General features: G+C 37.4%; 1 protein-coding gene across 2 annotated transcripts in view; it reads left to right on the forward strand.

Moving 5' to 3' along the window:
* The first annotated feature begins 504 nt into the window (after positions 1 to 504).
* Positions 505 to 21,112, forward strand: part of LOC132368253 (zinc finger protein 883-like) — a 96,904-nt gene continuing 76,296 nt past the window's right edge. The window contains exons 1-5 of one of the 2 annotated variants that reach the window (XM_059927045.1): positions 505 to 712; positions 1,866 to 1,924; positions 3,884 to 4,035; positions 11,447 to 11,539; positions 16,800 to 18,449. In XM_059927045.1, the coding sequence (XP_059783028.1) occupies positions 3,888 to 4,035; positions 11,447 to 11,539; positions 16,800 to 18,367 (1,809 nt within the window). In that variant the 5' untranslated portion in view covers positions 505 to 712; positions 1,866 to 1,924; positions 3,884 to 3,887 and the 3' untranslated portion in view covers positions 18,368 to 18,449. Of the gene's footprint in view, positions 713 to 1,865; positions 1,925 to 3,883; positions 4,036 to 11,446; positions 11,540 to 16,799; positions 18,450 to 21,112 lie in introns of those variants that run through there. The other variant, XM_059927046.1, reaches the window with a different exon arrangement.

A 21,112-nucleotide genomic window follows, 5' to 3' on the forward strand; every position in this document is an offset into this window, starting at 1 on the left:
AAAAAATGAAAAAAGATACCTGTTCCATTATGAATAAACTGGTGAACTCACTTTGGAAAAAATACGCTATTTGTCCTTTACAAAGGAAGCCCACATGATGGCAAGTAGGTTAACTAATGCAGAGACAGAAAATTCTATTCCATTAGGAGGACATTTTCTCAAGACTATAAGGATTTAGCAATTTTGACAATCTGATTTCGGTCATGAGCTTTCCCAGTTTTGCCCTTGAACCTCCACATACGCCAGGTATGAAGATGGCCTAAGACCCACAGTGTGGAGACACACCCGATCCAGGGTCTCTGGGCACCGAGGACCCTTGGACAAGCATTTCTCCCATATTTCTACCCTGCAGCAGGAAACCGATTGCTCTGTTCAAAGTCAGCTCAGGGAGCGCGCAGAGAGCGAAGGGAAATGTAGTCTCTCCCCTCCACCTTCCTCCTGGTCTCTAGGGGCTCCCTCTGCGCATGTGCAACTTAGGCCCCGCCTCTTCCCTTTTGCGTTTAGAGGTCGGGAGAAGGGAAGATTGTGGAGCGTCTCTGTCGGGGTCGCAGGTGCGGGAACTGCGCAGCCGGGACGGGGACTTCGCGTGGCCTGGAGCTTTGCTGAGAGCCGCGTTCTTGTGGCGGGGGCGGAAGCGGGACGTCTCGGGCCGTCCTCTGGCCCAGGCGGGACTGCAGTGCCCTGTTCTGGCCTGGACCTCCGCCCTGGGAAGGTGGGTGGGGCGATCCCGGTTCGGGCCTTGTGGTCTCGGGGGCCAGTGGAGCTGAGACCCGTTAGGAGAGGGGACGGTGCGTGTGGGGACGGAATGCCCGGCCCCGCCCGCATCTGACGGGGGGACGCCGGGGCGGACAGTGGGAGGGAAAGCGCGGTGGTCACGCTGGCCGTGAGCGGGCCAGAAAGCGCGGGCGGAGGGTGTGCTGGGCCGCCCTGCTCTGGAGCGGGAGAGACCCGGTCAGTTACAGCCGTGTCACCTGTACTGTGGGCGGGAGAAGTAACCTGGGGGCGAGTCAGGTCTGCAGAGGAGGCTATGAATAATGCCTGCTTCATGGCGTTGTTCTGAGAATTCGATGTGGTGTCATTTGGAAAAAGAGCCAAGTGCCAGGTACTAACCGCCGAAAAAGTGATAATAGCTGTTATACTTAGAAGACAGTTTGTTCTTTTCATTGGGTGGTTTACATAAGCCTCCCAATTATCTCGTGATAGCGGTATGAGCATCTGCATTAAACATACATTAAGCAAAAAGCAAATCTGAGTCTCAGGTTGGTGAGGTGGTCCTGAGTTTGAGAGGGCCGGTGACTTCTCCAGGCTCACCCAGATTGTGACAGAGCCAGGAGTCGAACAGTCGTTCATACTGTTCAGTCATCAAAAGAAACTTATCAAGAGTCCCTTTTGAGAAACTGCAGCCCACTTCAATAATTTTTTTAAATTGCCTTCAAGCACCCCATCCTTTCTACTGGGGTTTTTGTGGATTCTCTAACTCAAGGGGTAAACAATTTTGCTGGGAAAATCGATAAAGAATACAGTCTGTGTCTCTTTTTCTACTGTTAATTTTTATGAAATAGTGTCATCCTTTGGTGTACTTCAGTCATCTGTTGTTTTCTGTTTGTATTGTTTAAATCACTTTAAATCAATAGACAGAATTGTTTTTACAAAATGAGAAGTGGTAGGTTTAAGGCCGTGCTCATTTCAAACTGGAAAATGGATAAGTGGTGCTTCCACTGTGTCCTTCCCTCGCCTTTCAAGGTCTAAGGGGAGGCTGTACAGAGGCTGCCCCTAGGCTGGGCTGCTGAGGTGATTGGGAGGTGAATGTAGGAACTATCAGGCAGGCCAGGTGTCCTAACCCTTTCCTCTTTCTGTCCCCCCAGCTGAATCTTCACCGTCCTCTACACTCTCCCAAAACCTACCGAAAATGAACATATCTGAGGTGAGCTCTTTATTCATTAGCTACTTTGTGCTGTGATAGATATAACTTGATTTCAGATTGCTCTCAGTTTGTGTTACACATCCTTTATCAGTGTAAGTTATTTCTCTTTTATAATCAGTTTAAGATTTTACTTGAGTCGTGAATCTACACTGAATTATATTGAACACCTTTTTGTATCTTTTGGAGTAAAGGTATAGCTTGTTTTCTTTAATCTACAAATATTAGATGTAGCTTAAGTGGATTTTAGAATGTTAACTTACTCTTGAATTCCTGTGTAGACCCTATTTGCTCATGGGTGTGTTTTTTTGTTTTTGTTTTTAAATTTGTAACTGACATCTTTTTGCTAATATCATATTTGAATTTTTATTCCTGTATTGACAAACTAGATTAGCCTATAATTTTGTTTTCTTGTATACCTGACCAACTGTGGTATCTCGGTTGTACTAGTCTTTTCAGGGCACTTTCTTGCTCTTTTCTCTTCTCCCCTCCCTTCCCCTTTCCTTTCTCCTATCCCCCTCCCTCTCTTTCTGTCTCTCTCTCTCTCTCTATTTCATATGAGAAAATCACCTGCTATATATTTCCTTAAACTTACCTCTAAAATTGGGCTTTGTGAGTACATCTGCTTTTTTGTGTAGATGTAGATTATTGAATCACTTTATTTAAACAATCACAGATCTAGTCTGGTTTTCTATTTTTTTAATTACTACATTTTCAGAGAAAATTGTACATTTTTATGTGTTTTTAAATGTATTTCATAACCTTGTTGATTGTATTCTCATATCTGTTTTGTTATAGCTATAATTTCGGTTTTCATATATTTAAATTTTTTACTTAATACAGGGAATGCTGATCAGAAAGCAACCAAATGTGTTGCTGGTTGGCCCTGTCATAAATCTAGAATTTCAGAGTCTGAGGATGGGTTGGAAATTTGTACAGGTAGTGTATTCTAAATACTGAGTTGAGGGAGCATACACTCAACCATTTTGCTGGTTCCCACTTCAGTACACCAGCTGTCAGTTTCTTTTTTTAGGTAGGTGATACGTTCCTCTGACTCTAAAATCTAAGCAGAAAGCAGACTCATTGAGGTCTGTGATCATTTTGAATTATTTTTTGTGGTTCAAAGAATGAATCAAGGTTATTGTTATTATTTTTTTCTAATGGAGTTTTTTAGTCTTGCATGATTTTTTGTCAGAATATACTTTCTCCGTTGAATTGCCCAGACACCTAAATTAAAGAAATGTGTGTGTGCACATATGTTTGTATATATCATTTTTAGACTTTCTCTTCTTTTGATCTGTGTGTTTCACTTTTTGTTAATATCACATACTATCTAGAGGTGGCTGTATGGTATGTCTTGAAATCAAGTAATATCAGCTCTCCAACTTTATTGTTTTTCAAAATGGTTTGCATATTCTAGGATGTTTGCCTTTTTACATAAATATTAGAATTAGGTTGTGAATCTAAAAGAACCTGGTAAGCTTTTAATTGTGATTTCATTGAATCTATAGACCTCTTTGTGGAGAACTGATACCTCCACCATATTGAACCTCCTAATCTATGAATTCAATATTTATCTCTGTTTACTAGGTTTTTTAGAGAATTTTGAGGTGAGAAAGGGCATCACCTGACTTATAATTTAAAATATAACTCTGAGAATGGACTCTAGTGAGACAGTGGTGGAAACAGAAGAGTTAGCAGGTTCTTTCAGTAATCCTTTCAAGAAATGATGATGTTAGCAGCTGTACTTTGAAGTGATCAAATTTTGAATGGATTTTGAAGGCAGAGCCAAATATATGAAAATGCCTGCTTCCCTAGGACATTGCATATAAAGAGTATACTGTCAGATATTTTTGATAATATGAAAAGATTTTCAGTTTTTGTCTTACATTTTTAACCATAAACTTGATAGGAATTAGTTCCAAAGGTATTATCCATGTCACCTAATTTTGAATTCTTCAGATTGATGAGAAATGTGCTTTCACAGACATCAGTGTCATTCAGGGACGTGACTGTGGAGTTTACCTTGGAGGAGTGGCAGTGTATGAACTCTGCTCAGCGGACCCTGTACAGAGATGTGATGCTGGAGAACTACAGCCACCTTGTCTCATCGGGTGAGCCTACTTTATCATGCGACTCTGCCTAGAGTGCATGTGATTTTCTGCTGCTTCTTCCTTTTTTTAAAAAAAAACACCTATATTGAGGTATAATAATTGAGTGAATTTTGAAAAATGTGTACAGCTGTACCAGTAAAATCATGATACAGATTATTCCTATCACGTGAAAATTTTCCACTGACTTTCTCAGTCAGTCCTCTCTTCCCACCCATTTTCTGATAATTATTGATCCACTTTCTGTTTCAATACATTTGCCTTTTTTGAAATTTCACATACAAGGTTGTGTACTAGTTTTTTGTATGGCTTCTTTCATTTAGCTTAATTCTTTTGAGATTCATGGATGTTTGTTGTGTGTATCTGTATTTATTCTTTTTATTGACGAGTAGTGTTTTGTTCTATGCCATGTATTTTCAGTTGTTCATAAGACATTGAGGTCCTTACCAGTTTGGAGCTATCATAAGTAAAGGTGTTATAAATATTTAAGTCCATGTTTTCATTCCCTTGTGTAAAGACTCTAGTTGTGGTTTTCTGGGTCTCACGGCAAGTATTTGTACCTATAAGGATACCTGGTTTTATTGTGCTTCACTTTATTAGGCTTCCCAGATGTTACGTTTTTTACAAATGGAAAGTCTGTGGCAACCCCTTGGGTCTGACCACATTTATTGCTCCCAGTTTTCGAACAGCATTTGCTCACCTTTATTTCTGTGTCATGTTTTGGTAATTCTCATAACGTTTCAAACTCTTTCATTATTTTATTTGTTATGGTGATCTATGATCTTTGATGTTATATTGTAATTGTTTTGGGGCATCATGAATTGCACCCATATGAGATGGCAAACTTAATTGATAAATATTGTGTGTGTTCACACTGCTCCACTAACTGGCCATTCCCCTATCGTTCTCCCTCTCTTCAGGCCTCCCTATTCCCTGAGACACAATAATATTGAAATTAGGCCAATTAATAACCCTACAGTGGCCTGTAAGTGTTCAAGTGAAAGGAAGAGTTGCATGTCTCTTACTTAATACTAAAAGCTAGAAATTATTGGTGAAGAAGGCACCTTGAAAGCCGAGATCAGCTGAAAGCTAGGCCCCTTGCACCAAACAGTCAGCTAAGTTGTGAATGCAATGGAAAAGTTCTTGAAGGAAAATAAAAGTGCTAACTCCAGTGAACACATGAATGATAAGAAAGTGAAACAGCTCAATTGCTGATATGGAGAACATTTTAGTGTCCTGGATAAAAGGTTAAACCAGCCACAACATTCCCTTAAGCCAAATACTAATTCAGGGCACAGCCCTAACTCTCTTCAATTCCGTGAAGGCTGAGGGAGGCGAGGAAGCTGCAGAAGAAGAGGTTGAATCTAGTATAGTTTGGTTCATGGGGGTTAAGGAAAGAAGCTGTCTCTCTTAAGATGAATGTTCAAGGGGGATCAGCAAGTGCTGTTGAAAAAGATGCAGCAAGTTATCCAGAAGATCTAGCTAAGATGATTAATGAAAGTGGCTACACTACACAACACAGTTTCAATGTAGATGAAATACTCTTCCATTGGAAGAAGATGCCATCTAGGACTTTCAAAGGTAGAGAGAAGAAGTCAATGCCTAGCTTCAAAGCCCAGACTGACTCTCTTGTTAGGGACTAATGCAGCTGGTGACTTTAAGTTGAAGCCAATGCTCATTTACCATTCTGGAAATTCTAGGGCCTTTAGGAATTATGCTGAATCTCTTTTGCCTGTGCTCTGTAAGTGGAACAGCAAAGCCTGGATGAGAGCACGTATGTTGACAACATGATTTACTGAGTATTTTAAGCCTGTTGTTAGACCTACTGCTCAGAAAAAAGATTCCTTTCAGAACATGCTCATTGATTATGCACCTGGTCACTCAAGAACTCTGATGGAGATGTACAATGTGGTTAGTATATTTATGCTTGCTAACACAACATCCATTCTGCAGCCCATGTGTTGAGTTGTTTTGACTTTCAAGTCTTATTATTTAAAAAATATATTTTGTAAAGCTATGGCTGCCATAGATAGTGATTCCTCTATAGATATGGGCAAAGTCAATTGAGAACCTTCTGGAAAGGATTGACCATTCTAGATGCCATTAAGAACATTTGTGATTCATGGGAAAAGGTCACAATATCAACCGGAACAGGAGTTTGGAAGAAGTCGATTCCAACGCTTATGGATGACTTTGACAGTTTCAAATTTTCAGTGAAGGAAGTAACTGCGTATGTGGTGGCAGAAACAATTAGAATTAGAAGTAAAATCTGAAGATATGTTTGAATTGCTTCAATCACATGATAAAAATTTAATGGATGAGGAGTTGGCTTCCTGAAGAAGCAAAGAAAGTGGTTTCTTGAGATGAAATCTACTCCTGGTGAAACCACTGTCCATAAATTTAAGGGTTTATTTCTGGCCTCTCAATTCTCCATTGTTCTCTGTTTTTATTCTTAATATGTCTATTCTTACACCAGTACTACCTTAATAGTATAGTATGATATTGTGATTTATAATAAGAAAGATATATTTGGTCTTCATCCCTGTTCCTGGCACAGAGTTCTAAAACCCTGGCAATTTCTTAAGTAATACAGGAGATAGAGGCGTCTTACTCATAATGAGCCCCTTTCAACCATGCCTGAGTTCATGTTACTGAGGTGACTTTTGGAAACCCCCTGAGGATATAGGCTTGTTGCCAAGAATGCCAATCAAGTGACTAGAGGGTTGGGACTTTCAGACCCACCCCCTGACCTGCAGGGAGGGAGGGGGCAGGGCTGGAGATTGACTTAATTACTAATAATAATTATTCCTGTGTAATCAAGTCTCCATAAAAATTTCTGAACTGTGGGGTTCAGAGAGCTTTGTTGTTGGTGAACACTTGTAGGTGGTGGGAGGTTGATGCTCCTGGACAGGGCATGGAAGCTTTGCCTTCTGCAGCTTTTTTGTCTGGCTGTTTCTGAGTTGTATGCTTTGTAATAAACCTGGCAATCTATTAATAGTAAGCAAACTGTTTTCCTGAGTTCTGTGAGCCATTCTAGCAAATTAAACCTGAGGACAAGGATGTGGGAACCTCCCATTTATAGCTAGTTGGTCAGTAGCACAGGTAGTAACCTGGGCTTGTAACTGACATCTGAAGTGTGAGGAGAGGCAGTCTTGTGGACTCAACCCCTAGCCTGTGGGATCTGATGCAAACTCCAAGTAGATATGTCAGAACTGAATTGAATGTAGGACACCTTGCTGGTGTTGCAGAGTTGCTTGGTAGTGGGAAAAACCTCTACACACTCAGTGACCAGCAGTGAAGTAATATTGAGGCTACAGAAGTATTCTGTGAGTAGAGACAGTAATATAAATGAGAAACAGTAGTGTTTTCTGTAAACAGAGTAATTGAAAGTTTGAGCTCTCCAGGTTTTTTCTTTGTCAATTTCTGTAAAAGAATGGAGCTGTGATTTTGTTAGTGGTTCCATTGAATCTGTAGCTCAATTTCTGGAGTATTGCCATCTTGACAACATTAACTCTTCTGATCCATGAACACTGAGATTATCTGTCTTTCTATTTATTTAGGACTTTTAAAATTTATTGTAATGATATTCTGTAGATTTAAGTGGTCAAATTTTATACTTTTGTTAAAGTTATTTTAAGTGTTGTATTCTTTTTGATGCTATTTTAAATGAAATTGTTTTTATTTTTCATTTTAGGCTTGTTCATTGCTAGTGCATGGAAATACAACTGAGTTTTGCATATTTACCTTGTATTCTGCAACCTTGTTGAACCTGGTTATTAGCTTTTGGAGGTTTGTTTACTTTTGGAATCCTCAGGGTTTTCTATACTGATTTGGTTTACCTTGCCCTTCCTTTCTTTACTGTTTTATGATAAAATTTAAGCTCATGAATTGAGACTTGGTTTTGCTTTTTTAATGTAAGCATAAGGCGCTATATTTTCCTTTGAAAACTGCTTTAGCTGCATCACACAAGTTTTGATGTTGTGTTTTTATTTTCATTTAATCCAAGATATTTTTTTAAATGCCTGGTAATTTCCTGTTTCATCCATTGGTTTTGTAGAATTTGTTTACTTTCTAAATATTTGTTTCATAATTTCTTACTGTTATAATTTTTATATCCTTTTTTGTTTGTGTGTTACTCTGGATAATATTTCATGCATGATTCAGTCTTATTAAAGGTCCTGAAGTTTGTCTTAGGGCCTAACATATGATCCTGGGGAATGTTCCATATGTCACTGAAAAGGGTATTTTTTCTAGATAGGGATTAGTTCCAGTGGGCTGATTGTATTGCTTAAAACTTCTATATCCTTTTAATATCTTATCTACTTGTTCTGTTAAATACTGAGAAAGGAATGTGAGTATCCAAGTCTAATTTATTTGTATCTTCTTTCCTTTTTAATAGGATTTGCTTCATGCATTTTGAAACTCTGTGTTTAAGTAGTAAACCACTTAGGATTGTTATATCCTCTTGGTGAATTTTCCCTTTTAGCGTTTTGCAGTTTTTATTGATATCCCTGGTAATCTTTCTTTCTCTGAATTTTGTTTGGTACTGTATAGTCAGTCAGACTTTCATTTGCTTATTGTGTGCTTCGTATGATATATACTTTTCTCTGTCCTTTTATTTCTAACCTATCTTTGTCTTTATATTCACAGTCGGTTTCTAAGAGACAGCAAGGTTGTCTTGATTTTTATCCACTCTGACAATTTTTGAGTTTTAGGGAAATGTTCACATCACTTATATTTAATGTTATCTTTGTGGTTGATACCTTCTATTTTTTTCTGTCTTTATTTTTTTTTTCCTTTTCCCTGGTTTCTCTGTGCTTTTTGTTTTTAAATTTTTGGCCACACCACATGGCATGCGGGATCTTAGTTCCCCTACCAGGGACCAAACCCACGTCCCCTGCAGTGGAAGTGCAGAGTCTTAACCACTGGACTGCCAGGGAATTTCTTGTGCTTATTTTTAATGAATCTCTTTTACCCACTTTTGGCTTCTATGAAATGTACTTTTTGTTTTCTAGTGGTTGCTAAATATACATCTCTGAAGTATCAGTCTACCTTCAAGTAATACTTGTTACTTCAACTATGTCATAAGAATATTACAACAGAATATTTTCACTTTCTTTCACCCTTTGTGTTATTGTTGTTATTGATTTTATTTCTACATATCTGGTAATCCCCATAATGTATTGTTATCTTCTTATAGTGTTATTTTCACTTCAGTATGTTTTTAAAATGAGAACAATATTTTATTTACATATCGTCCATTTACAGTTCTCTGTATTTCTTTGTGTAGATTCAAATTTACACTGTATCATTTTTTTAAATCTAAATGACTTATTTTAACTTTTCTTTTAGATCAGGTCAGCTGGCAATGGGTTTTATTTATTTATTTATTTATTTGTCTTAAAACAGCATTATATTTTTTGATATGTACTAGCGCTCTGAGTTCTGTTTGAGTTCGCTCAAAATTCCAAATAACTGGTTTGGGGAGAGAAGAGGAGCCTCATTTGACTTGGGGGCTGTTGAAACTTAATATTTAATTTTGGGTCCTTTTTTTAGCTGAGAAAGTTGATAAGGTGAATGATACACTGAATGTGTAAGATAAGTATGAACAGTTTGAAAATCTTATGTTTGGGAGTGTTGACTTTTTTTTAAGCTGCCGTTTAGAATAAATCAAAGGGGAACAGAAATGTCTGCTATTCTAATATTAAAGACTCTTGAATCATCTTGGAATTGGTTAGAAGTGCAATCTCTCATATGTCATCCCAGAACAACAACTTAATAGAGTGCTCAGTTGGCCGGGTGCCCATTGAAATTTATGAGGAATTCTTGGAGGCACTGAGTGTGGCAGGTCTGTTGAGACCATATAGTCCTTTGACCTAGGAGGCCAGTGATGTTTCAGAGTGCCTTTGAGGTCAAAAATTGTGATAATGACACTAAGATATTAGCCTTTTTCACCATTCACAAGTAAACAATGGAGTTTTCAAGTAACTGCGTGGCTGGACATGATAGAACGAATAGAGCAGGAGCATGGGAGAACCTAGATGTCTTATTAAAGAGATCTGTGTCAGTTTTTATTTCTATTGTAAATATTGGTAATCCATATCACAAAATCTTTTGGAGTCTTTCAGTGTTTTTTCCCCCAGGTGATATATTTTCCTGCCTTTACTTCCAATTTGTGACTTTTTTTTATAACTTTGTTTTCTCACCCTGTTCCTGTTTTCTCTATCTTCATTAACATGTGGAGTGTATTAATAATAGCAGTTTTAACGTCCTTGGAGGCTAATTTAATCTCAGGTTACATTTCTTCTTCTGTCCCATTGATTGACTTGTCTCCTTGTCGTGAATCGTGTTTTCCTTCTTTTCATACTTGGTCTCTATTGATAGTGTGCTGCATACTGTGAATTTTACACTGTTGGCTGCTAGATTGTCTTGTGTTTGTTTAAATACTTTGGGGCATTCCTGGGGGGGGGAGTAGTAAATGACTTGGAGGCATTCCTGAGGGGGAGTAGTAAATGACTTGGGAGTAATTTTAATCCATTAAGTGCTGGCTTGTAATTAAGCAGATTAAATTAATTCAATGTTTGCTTGTTATTTCAGGTCTAGAACATTCTTTAGTTTAGGACTAATTTGGTCACAGTAGTGGGACAGTAATACTCTTGTGAACAGAGTGTCTAATACCTCATGTATTCCTTATGTATTAGAAGATCTTTCCACTCTTTCTAAATATCCTGTCTGTGTTTATGCTTTGGGAATTTTTCCACCTATTGCATTTGGGTTCTTTTCCTCCACTGTTGGAAGTTTTCTTATATGAATGTACAAATTTTACTCAAGGTGACCTTTCTGTTAGAGCTTCCTGCTTCTCTCTCAGTTTACCTCTTTCCTCTGAAATTTTTTACTCCAGAAATTCTAATTGTTTTGGCTTTCCTGAACTCCCAACATTGCTTTCTGTAGTTACTGAGATCAGCAGGCTATGATTCGGTGTCTTCTTCCTGTACCATAACCTAGAAATTCTATTTCTTTCCCTCCTCTCAGAGATCCTTGTCTTCCAGTGCCATTGTCCAGTGTGTAATGCCTAAAGGTCATTATTTCATTGATTTTGTATGGTTTCCATTTGTTTGGCATGTAGAATTATTCCTCTTACACCATCGTGGCCATGGCTGGAAGTTCCTATGCAGAGCCTTATTTAAACCTCTGCACATGTAGACTCAATGTTATGTATCCTTATGATTCAGGGGTTTAAGGAGATCAATTTCTTTTTAGATTCAGAAAAAACAACACTGTAGTTTCCTCTCCAAAGGAAAGGTCAGATGAGCACCATAACTATGCTACTCCCTAGAACTATTCCTTCCTTCACATTCATATGCATTAAAGCCAATGCAACTGATCCAAATCCTAAATTATTTCCCATTTGCAGGATATTGTTTAACAAAACCAGATGTAATCGTCAAGTTGGAGCAAGACGATCCATTGTTGTTAGAGGAAGAGATTCTAAGCAAGAGCCATGCAGGTGAGTTATTGAGTATAGTAGACAGGTCTCCAGGGGAAATAGGATCCAAAGTGGTCACTTAGAGGTGGACACCAGGAAATTGTTTAAATGCTTCCCTTTTTGAGGACTTATATCTTGAAGTTTAGAAAGAGTAGACCTAATATGATGTAGTAAGGGAGTGTGTAAGAAAAGGGATAAAATATAAGCACGTTGATGTTCTCAGTTTGCAGACAGTAAAATGGAAGATAGAAATCCACCTACATAGATGGTAACTTTAAATATGAATGATATAAGCATTTCCGTTCAAACATAAAATTTACTGATCTTTCATGTGGGTAATTTTCTTCAGTTTTATGCACTGCTACCTTAGATAGAAATCAAGAGTCAGTAAATGTGTTTGCTCCTGGTTTCTCTATTGTTTCTCTAGCCTGTTTAATTATCTCTACCCTAGCGCCATTTCATATTGATTATAGCACCTTTATAGCATGTTTTAATAATGAGCTGATCAAATTTCAAAATAATACTCATGAGATTTTGTTTGGCATTATGCTAAACCTTGAATTTAACTTTGAAAAATTGAATTTAACCTTAACTAAGATCAGTGAGTCCTGAATTATTTTTAAATGTTTACTTAATTTACAATTTTTTATTTCTAATTTTCCAAATTAATTTTCAGTATGTCTCTGATACAGTCTAATAGCATTTTCTTTTAGTAGTTGACCTTAGCCCATTCATATTGATTGACTGTCTGTTACTTCTATAATGCAAACTTATGTATAATGTTACAGAAACTCTTTTCAATAATAGGCCTATTTCCTTCGCTTTTTAAAATAAGTGTATTTTTCTCCCGGTAATTTAGTTAAGTTGTACTTTGGCTTAAGTGACCTTAAAAATTGTAATCTTAGGACTTCCCTGGCAGCCTAGTGGTTAAGACTCCGTGCTTCCACTGTAGGGGGCATGGGTTCAGTCCCTCATCAGGGAACAAAGGTCCCACATGCCATACGGTGTGGCCACAAAAAAAAATTATAATCTCATGTAATGGCTTAATCATCTATTTATTTAGACAGTATCTAATAATCACCTGATATGAAACCAGTTATGAAACTAAAATGCTTATTTTCTCTTCTGTCCCATATTTTAATACCCAACTTTAGTTTCTGTTATAATCTCGTAATTTTTAGCTTTTGAATATCAAATATGACTCTTAATTGATTTTAAAAGTATATATTTTGGTTCCTAGTTTTTCACAATGAGAAAAACATCAGGATTACGTCTCATTGCTTTTGTTACATCTTCCTCCTCCACATATTGGATATATTTTTTCTAAACGTCCAAATTCTTAAGGCCTCTAAAAGAGAGTTGTAAAACAGTACAGAAATGAGAGCAAATAATTACTCTAAATTTTATGAGTGATGTGACCTGTAATGATGCAGAAACTTGCGCTTAAGAAAGTTCTGAAGTTTCCCTGATCCAGTCATATTCTATTTCTTGATGAGGATGATAGTTCCATGGGTGGTCACTCTGTGGTATTATTATAATGGACAGAATAGTTGTATGTATATTTATGCTAAATTTCACATTTTTATAAACATGAGGAGACAAAACAGACAGTGAGAGATGATATTTGTTACAAATGTATTTCAGAAAGGATTTGTTTCTATAACAGATAAAGAATTCAGATCTCAAGACAAGTATCTTCTTAGTATGGCCTTCTGTGACTATTATTTAAAATGTCACCCCTGTCCTTTCTTCTGTTTTATTTTTCTCCAAACCACTCATCACCTAATGTACAATTGTCAGGTATTTTGTTTTCTGTCTGTCTCTTTCCACTGGAATATGAGCTCTCTGAGAGCAGATATTTAAAATATTTTATTCACTGATTCAGCACCTGAGACAAAAACTTGGGACTCAAATGTATGTTAAGTATTAAACTACTGAAATTGTGAGTAAAAAGTCAAGCAACCCATTAAAAAAAGAGTCAAAGTCCATAAACAGGCATTTCTCAAAGAAAGGAATAAATGGAATTTATGAGAAAAAGTGCTCAATTTTGGTAATGTGGGAAGTACAAATTCAGATTGGATCTCATATAGTATGATTTTATATGCACTCAATTCTCAAACATGAAGAGGTCTTATGATTCCAAGAGTATGAGGATATCATGCAGGGAAGCATCTACAAAGCATGTAGCAGAATTAATTGGTGTAAGTATTTGGGAAAACAGATTAGCATTTTCTTTGAAGTTTAACATGCCTGGGACTTCTCTGGTGGTCTAGTGGCTAAGAGTCCGTGCTCCCAATGCAGGGGGCCTGGGTTCAATCCCTGATCAGGGAACTAGGTCCCACATGCCACAACTAAGAGTTCACATGCCACAACTAAAAGATCCCGCATGCCACAACTGAAGATCCCACACGCTGCAACTGAAGATCTCACATGCCGCAACTAAGACCTGGCACAGCCAAATAAATAAATATTAAAAAAAAAAAAAAAAAAAGTTTAACATACCTGTATCCCATGACTCAGCAGTTTCACTCCCAGGTTTATCTTCTAGAGTTTCCTGCACTTTTTCACTGGGAGACAAAAATAAGACTTTCTTAATACAACATTTATAAAAAGCCCAAATCTGCAAAGAACCTCAATACTTATTCACAAGTGAACTTAAAACTAAATCATGATGTAGTAATAAAACGGAACATTGTACACTGTAGGGCAATCATGTTCTATGAATCTAAAATGAAAATTGTGCATATGAAATCAAGCAGAAAATGTTTATAGGTAGAAAAATGCCATACAAATAATGGTCAGAAACATAATAAACTGAATAGTGCCTCATTATTTGGAATAAGAATGTTAAAACATACACACATACACAAATTAAGATATATGTAAAACTAATGTGGGTGTATAAATAATTTGGTGTATTGTAATGCACCAAAAAAGAATATTCCCTATTCCTCCCTCCTCTAGGATGTAATATATAATTAATATTGTACAGTTACATTGGGGTTGACAATAGAGCCAGGTAGGTGAGCGGTATTTCATGTTTATTGATGCACCAGTCAAATTTCTTTGACTTCTGAATCATCCTGTATATTGGCATTGAACCTGAGCCAGTGTAACCAAGAGTGGTCTGGGTAACTCTGAAGCATACTGCATTTTTAAAGACTACTGATTTATTTTATATCACAGAGGGGTGCAAAAATAATCACAGAATGAGAGTTCTGTTCCAGACTTAGGAGCACAGAGTTGCATGAAATATATTTTATAGGATCTAAAATGGTATCAGTTGAGAGACAAGCCATTATTTTAGGGATAGCTAAAAAACTGTGGACATGCCATAAATTTTAAGATGCATCCTGATTGAGTGATGGTAATTTGCTTAAAAATGTGTGCCTCAATGTGCATGTGTGCTCTCTGGGTATTCATTATTAAGGTAAATGGTATAGGCAGCACGTATTGTGAGAGTATAAATTACTGGTGGGAACCTCTTAGAAGGTATTTTCTTGGTCAAGTTTAGAGAACAGCATTGCCTCAAAAAATATCTAGATTAATCGTTAGTCCTTAAGTTGGGATGTAGGGTTATGTAGAGAAAGGATGTGGGTAGAAGATAATTGTTGAAAATGAAAAATATTATTGTTGTTAAGGAACCACTGATGGGAGACAAATAGCCTGGCCAGGCTAGATTGGAAAACATCGTGGAGTTGTGGAATGATAGCTAGAATATCTCATGTGCCTAAAATTGGTAAAAATGGTTGTTTTCCAAAATGATGCCACTTAACTCTTTTTATCTGTGGTATTTAGAGCAGTGTGTTCAGTGCCATCTTAGGTTTTAGCATAGGGCTGTCATTTTATGTAGAAAGTGAAAATAGCCTAGGTAAGAGCAGTCAAATATATGAAAGAAACTTTTATGAGAAATGAATAAAATGTGCATTTCTAAATAGGCTTTTGGAAACACTTTGAAACGTGATATTAAAGGATCTCAGTTAATAGAAACTGTATATTCAGAAGTAGATGGAATGCTTACATAGAGATTAGTCCTGGTTAAGACTAGTTTTAGGGGGAATTCCCTGGTGGTCCAGTGGTTAAGACTGCAGGGGGCACGGGTTTGATCCCTGGTCAGGGAACTAAGATCCTGCATGTAGTGCTGTGTGGCAAAAAACAAAAACAAAACAAAACAAAGCAAAAACTAGTTTCAGGAGAGTGAGTGATCATAATGAAAGGGGAAACTTGTGACTTGATATTCAAGAGAAGTTGTTGTTGACCAACACTGATATAATAAACTAAGGCATCAGAGCCAGCATACAGAAGTGAATTCATTCCAGGTCAATATATGGCTTTACCTCTCATCAGTTTTACACTTCTTGTACATTTGTAATTCTGTGAATAACTCCAGGAGGATTTGAGCTTGAGCTATAGAATTGTTTCTTTTTTTAAAATAATTAATTAATTAATTAATTTATGGCTGTGTTGGGTCTCCGTTTCTGTGCAAGGGCTTTCTCCAGTTGTGGCAAGCGGGGGCCACTCTTCATCGCGGTGCGCGGGCCTCTCACCATCGCGGCCTCTCCTGTTGTGGAGCACAGGCTCCAGACGCGCAGACTCAGTAATTGTGGCTCACCGGCCCAGCTGTTCCGCTGCATGTGGGATCCTCCCAGACCAGGGCTCGAACCCGTGTCCCCTGCATTGGCAGGCAGATTCTCAACCACTGCGCCACCAGGGAAGCCCCTAGAATTGTTTCTTTAATCAGAAGAAAATCAGTGCAATTATGAATTTATTTCAGTGTTGATGTGTAGAATAGAAAAGAGGGAACTCCAGCTGGAAGCTTGTAGACTAAGTAAGTTCCTACCATCGTAATCTTTAGTTGGAAGTATAAGGACCTAGACATTGATATTCTTTCTCAGTCCAATCCCTTCTCTGATATATTGTTTGAAAACCCTTACTGACTGATTTTTCTTGTAGTTCTACTTATTGCTTATAATCAGTCATCCCAATGTCTCATTTCCGGTTGCCTGAGTGAATCACTTTTGAGAGTCCTCTATTAGCTATTTACTGTTCATTTCCTTATTTTTAAAATGCCAGCTATATAGAGATAATCATCATAATTTTGGTGTCCTTTTTTCTCAAGGAGTATAGGAAACATACATTTGGAATTTATTTATTTTGGGAAGATGTGGTGGCTAGAAACCAAAGAGTCAAATACAATATAGGGCATAGATATAAAGGCTGCATCCTGTAAGAAATGTGTTTTAAGGCTTATAAGGCATTTTTATTTTCTTTATTTTATAAGACTGCAAACTTGATAACCTCTTAGAGAAAAGCCTGGCAAATCAAGGAAAACATTTGCAGCAAGACTTTTTTACTCAACTTCAGAATACAGACACAGGTGAGAAAACTTTCAGCCAGAAGTCACACTGCAGAGAACATCAGAGCACTCACTCAGAAATAAAGCCCTTTGAAATTGGAAGTAACTTAAGCCCTAATGCAGCCCTTACCATATCCCAGAAACTTGACACAAAGAGGAGCTTCTGTGATGATACCATATTTTGGCAAACCTTATACCCTCAGACTACCTTTACTGTACATCAGAGAACTCAAATGAGTGTGAAACCCTATGAAGAATGTGGAAAATCCTTCTCTAGGAAGTCATACCTCATTGGACATCAGAGAACTCATAGTAGGGAGAGACCTTATGCATTCAATGAATGTGAGAAAACTTTTACCCACATGTCATACCTCAGAGAACATCAGAGAAGTTGCATAGGGGAGAAACCCTATGAATGTATTGAATGTGGGAAAGCTTATGGCCATAAATCAACCCTAAAAAGACATCAGAGAACTCACACAGGGGAGAAACCCTATGAGTGTAGTAAATGTGGAAAAGCCTTCTATAGAAATTCTCACCTCACTGAGCATCAGAAAAGTCACACAGGGGAGAAACGCCATGAATGTACTGAATGTGGGAAAGCTTTTACACACATATCATACCTCAGAAAACATCAGCGACGTCACACAGGGGCGAAACGCTATGAATGTGTTGAGTGTGGAAAATCTGTCTGTAGGAAGTCATACCTCATTGTGCATCAGAGAATTCACACAGGGGAGAAAGCCTATGACTGTAATAAATGTGGGAAAACTTTTAGACATAAGTCATCCCTAAAAATACATCAGCGTACTCACACGGGGGAAAAACCCTACAAGTGTAATAAATGTGGAAAATCCTTCAATAGAAAAAGTTACCTCAGTGATCATCAGAGAAGTCACACAGGGGAGAAACCCTATGATTGTAATAAATGTGGAAAATCCTTCCATAGAAAGAGTTACCTCACTGAGCATCACAGAATTCACACTGGGGAGAAACCCTATGAGTGTAACAGATGTGGGAAATCTTTCTATAGAAAGTCTTACCTCATTCTGCATCAGAGAAGTCACACAGGGGAGAAACCCTATGAGTGTAACAAATGTGGAAAATCCTTCTATACAAATTCTTACCTCACTGAGCATCAGAGAAGTCACACAGGGGAGAAACCCCATGAGTGTAACAAATGTGGAAAGTCCTTCTATAGAAAGACTAACCTCACTGAGCATCAGAGAAGTCACACAGGGGAGAAACCCTATGAGTGTAACAACTGTGGAAAGTCCTTCTATAGAAAGTCTAACCTCATTGAGCATCAGAGAAATCATACAGGGGAGAAACCCTATGAATGTATTCAATGTGGGAAGGCTTTTAACTGGAAGTCATTACTAAATAGACATCAGAGAATTCATACTGGGGAGAAACCCTATGGTTGTAATGAATGTCAGAAAGTTTTCACCTATAAAGTCAACCTCAGGTTACATCAGAGGGTCCACACATGAGAGAAACCCTATGAATGTAATACATGTGAAGTATCTCTCTCTAGGAAGTTTCACTTCACTTCGGCATCAGAGAATTCACACAGGACAGAAACCTTAGGAGTGTAACAAGGGTGGAAAATCCTTCAAGAGAAATTCTCATCTACCTCTGCATCATAGAATTCACACGGGAGAAACCCTGTGAATGGGTTGAATGTGAGAAAGCTTTTAGCCAAATGCCAGTCCTAAACACTTCAGAGAGCTCACACTGGGGAGAAATCCTATTATTAATTTGGGAACGTTTTCATCTACAAACAACCTCAGAGTACGTCAGACAGTCGCCACGTGGGAGAAACCCTATGAATGTAATGGATATGGGGAAACTTTGACTGGAAGTGCAGCATCAGAGAACTCAGGGGAAGATCAATGAATATAATAAACGTGGAAATTTTCCCTTTGAGAGATCAACTATCAATCAACAAAACTCACAGAGAAATCCCTCAGGTGTATTGTGTATGGATAGTGTTTCAACCAGATTTCAGCCCTCATTGGACATTAGAGGACTCACACAAGAGGTAAATCCTTGAAATTAATCACTTATGAACAGTCTTTCCGCCAGACTACTCAGTGGGTGTTAGAAATTTACACAGGAAAAAATGCCTGTGAAGGAAATGGATAAGGAAAACTTTTCTCCCCAAAGACCACCTTCAATTTAATTGTACTGGAATCCAACATGAGGGTTGTAGGAATTATGCACTTTTTATGCAAAAACTATCATCATGTAAATACATTAGAGGATACATTTGGTTAGTTAAAATACATATGTTCCTATTTTTTCCTACTGTCTTCTGGTCAGTGTATATAAGGAAGACCATTGTTACTGAATTGCCTCTTCAAGAAAGAAGCCAAACAATGTTTTCTGCAAGACTTTTATTGTCTCAAGGTCAGCAGTGCATTTAGTGTGAATATTAGATTCATTATGCAAAAGTCATAAGCACAGTTGTTTGGAGAACAAATCTGAGTCAATCGAGGAGTTGCTGTGAGCAGTGGTACTCAATATTTACACTGTAAACAGAAAAAGAAGTTGTATTTTCATTCTCCTTTAGTTCAAAATATTTTAAAATTATCTGGGAGTTTTTTGACCCACACGTTATTTAGATATGTGTTGTTCAATCTGCAGATATTTTCATATTTATAGCCATGATTTATTAATGACTAGCTTCATTGTCTTGTCATATGAGAAAATACTTTGTATGATTTCTGCTCTTAAATTTGTTGAATTGTGCTTTCTGACCCCAACTATTTCCTATCTCAAAGTGCCATCTGAGCTTAAAAATGTGTATTCTGCTGTTGTAGAATAAAGTATTCTATAAATGTTGATTAGATCCCATTGACTGATGGTGCTGCTCAGTTCTGCTATGTCCTTGTTTTGACTGATGAATCCATGAAGTACAAATGGAAGTTTGTTGAAATCTCAGACTATAATTGTTATCAGTTCTTGCCTCACCAATTTGGATGATCTGTTTTTAGGCACACACTCTTAAGGATTGTTATATCTCCTTATTGTCTCTACCCCTTTGTCATTATGTAATGCTCCTCTTTATTCCTGATAATTTTCCTTTCTTAAAGTCGGCTTTGTCTGAAAGTAATAAAGCTACTCTAGTTTTCTTTTGGTTTGTGTTAGTATGACATTTTTTTCTTCATCCCTTTACTTTTAATATATCTCTTTATATTCACAGGGGTTTTGTACAGGTAGCATATTTGGGTCTTTTTTTAATCCACTCTGAGATTGTTTTTTCATTGGTACATTTAGATAATTCACATATATCTGCCATGTTTTAAAATATTATCTATTCATTGTACTTTTTCATTCTTCTCTTTTTCTTCCTTGTATAATTTTAACTGTGTATTTTATATGATTGCATTTTCTTTCTTCTTGGCATATCAATTATAATTTTTAAAGCTTTAGTGGTTGCCCCAGAGTACAGTATACACTTAAAGGTAATTCAAGTAACCTTCAAATAATACTCTGTATGCTGGAGGCTTGGACAGGATATATCTAGATATTTTTATTTATATATGGCTTGGTATTCTCTGGCTTCCTGGATCTGGGGTGGGAGTGTGTCACTAATTTTGAAAAACTCAGCCATTATTTTTTGTTGTTTATTTTTTGTTAAGATCCACGCGGCTTGTGGGATCTTAGTTCCCTGACCAGGGATTGAACCCAGGCCACAGCAGAAAGTGCTGAGTCCTAATACTGGACCACCAGGGAACTCCCCTAATTTGTTTGTTTTTTCTTCTTCTGGAATCCTAATTATATGTACGTTCCTTCCTTTGTAATTGTTCTCACATTCCGTAGGTATTTTGTCCTTTTTTATTCTTCCTTTTTTTCCTCTTGCATTTCAATTTCTGATGTTTCCATCTTGAAGTTCATTTACTGTTCCTCTACTGTGTCCAGGCTACTTGGGAGCCCCTCAAAGGTATTTTCATTTCTGCTGCACTGTTTTTAATTACTAGTTTTTCCCTTAGGTTCTTTCCTAGAATTTTAATCTCTGTTCTTCTAATGTCCGTTTGTTCTTGCGTGTTGTCCATTTTTGCAATAGAGGTTTTAGCATATTAATCATATTTTAAAATTCCAGTCTGATAATTCCAAAATCTGTCATATCTAAGTCTCGTTCTCTTGCTTGCTTTGTCTCTTCATACTGTGTTTTTTTCTTCTCTTACAATACATTGTAATTTTTTGTAGAAAGGCAGACATGATTTATTGGG

The sequence above is a fragment of the Balaenoptera ricei genome, chromosome 6 (assembly GCF_028023285.1).
Source record: "Balaenoptera ricei isolate mBalRic1 chromosome 6, mBalRic1.hap2, whole genome shotgun sequence".
NCBI lineage: Eukaryota > Metazoa > Chordata > Mammalia > Artiodactyla > Balaenopteridae > Balaenoptera > Balaenoptera ricei.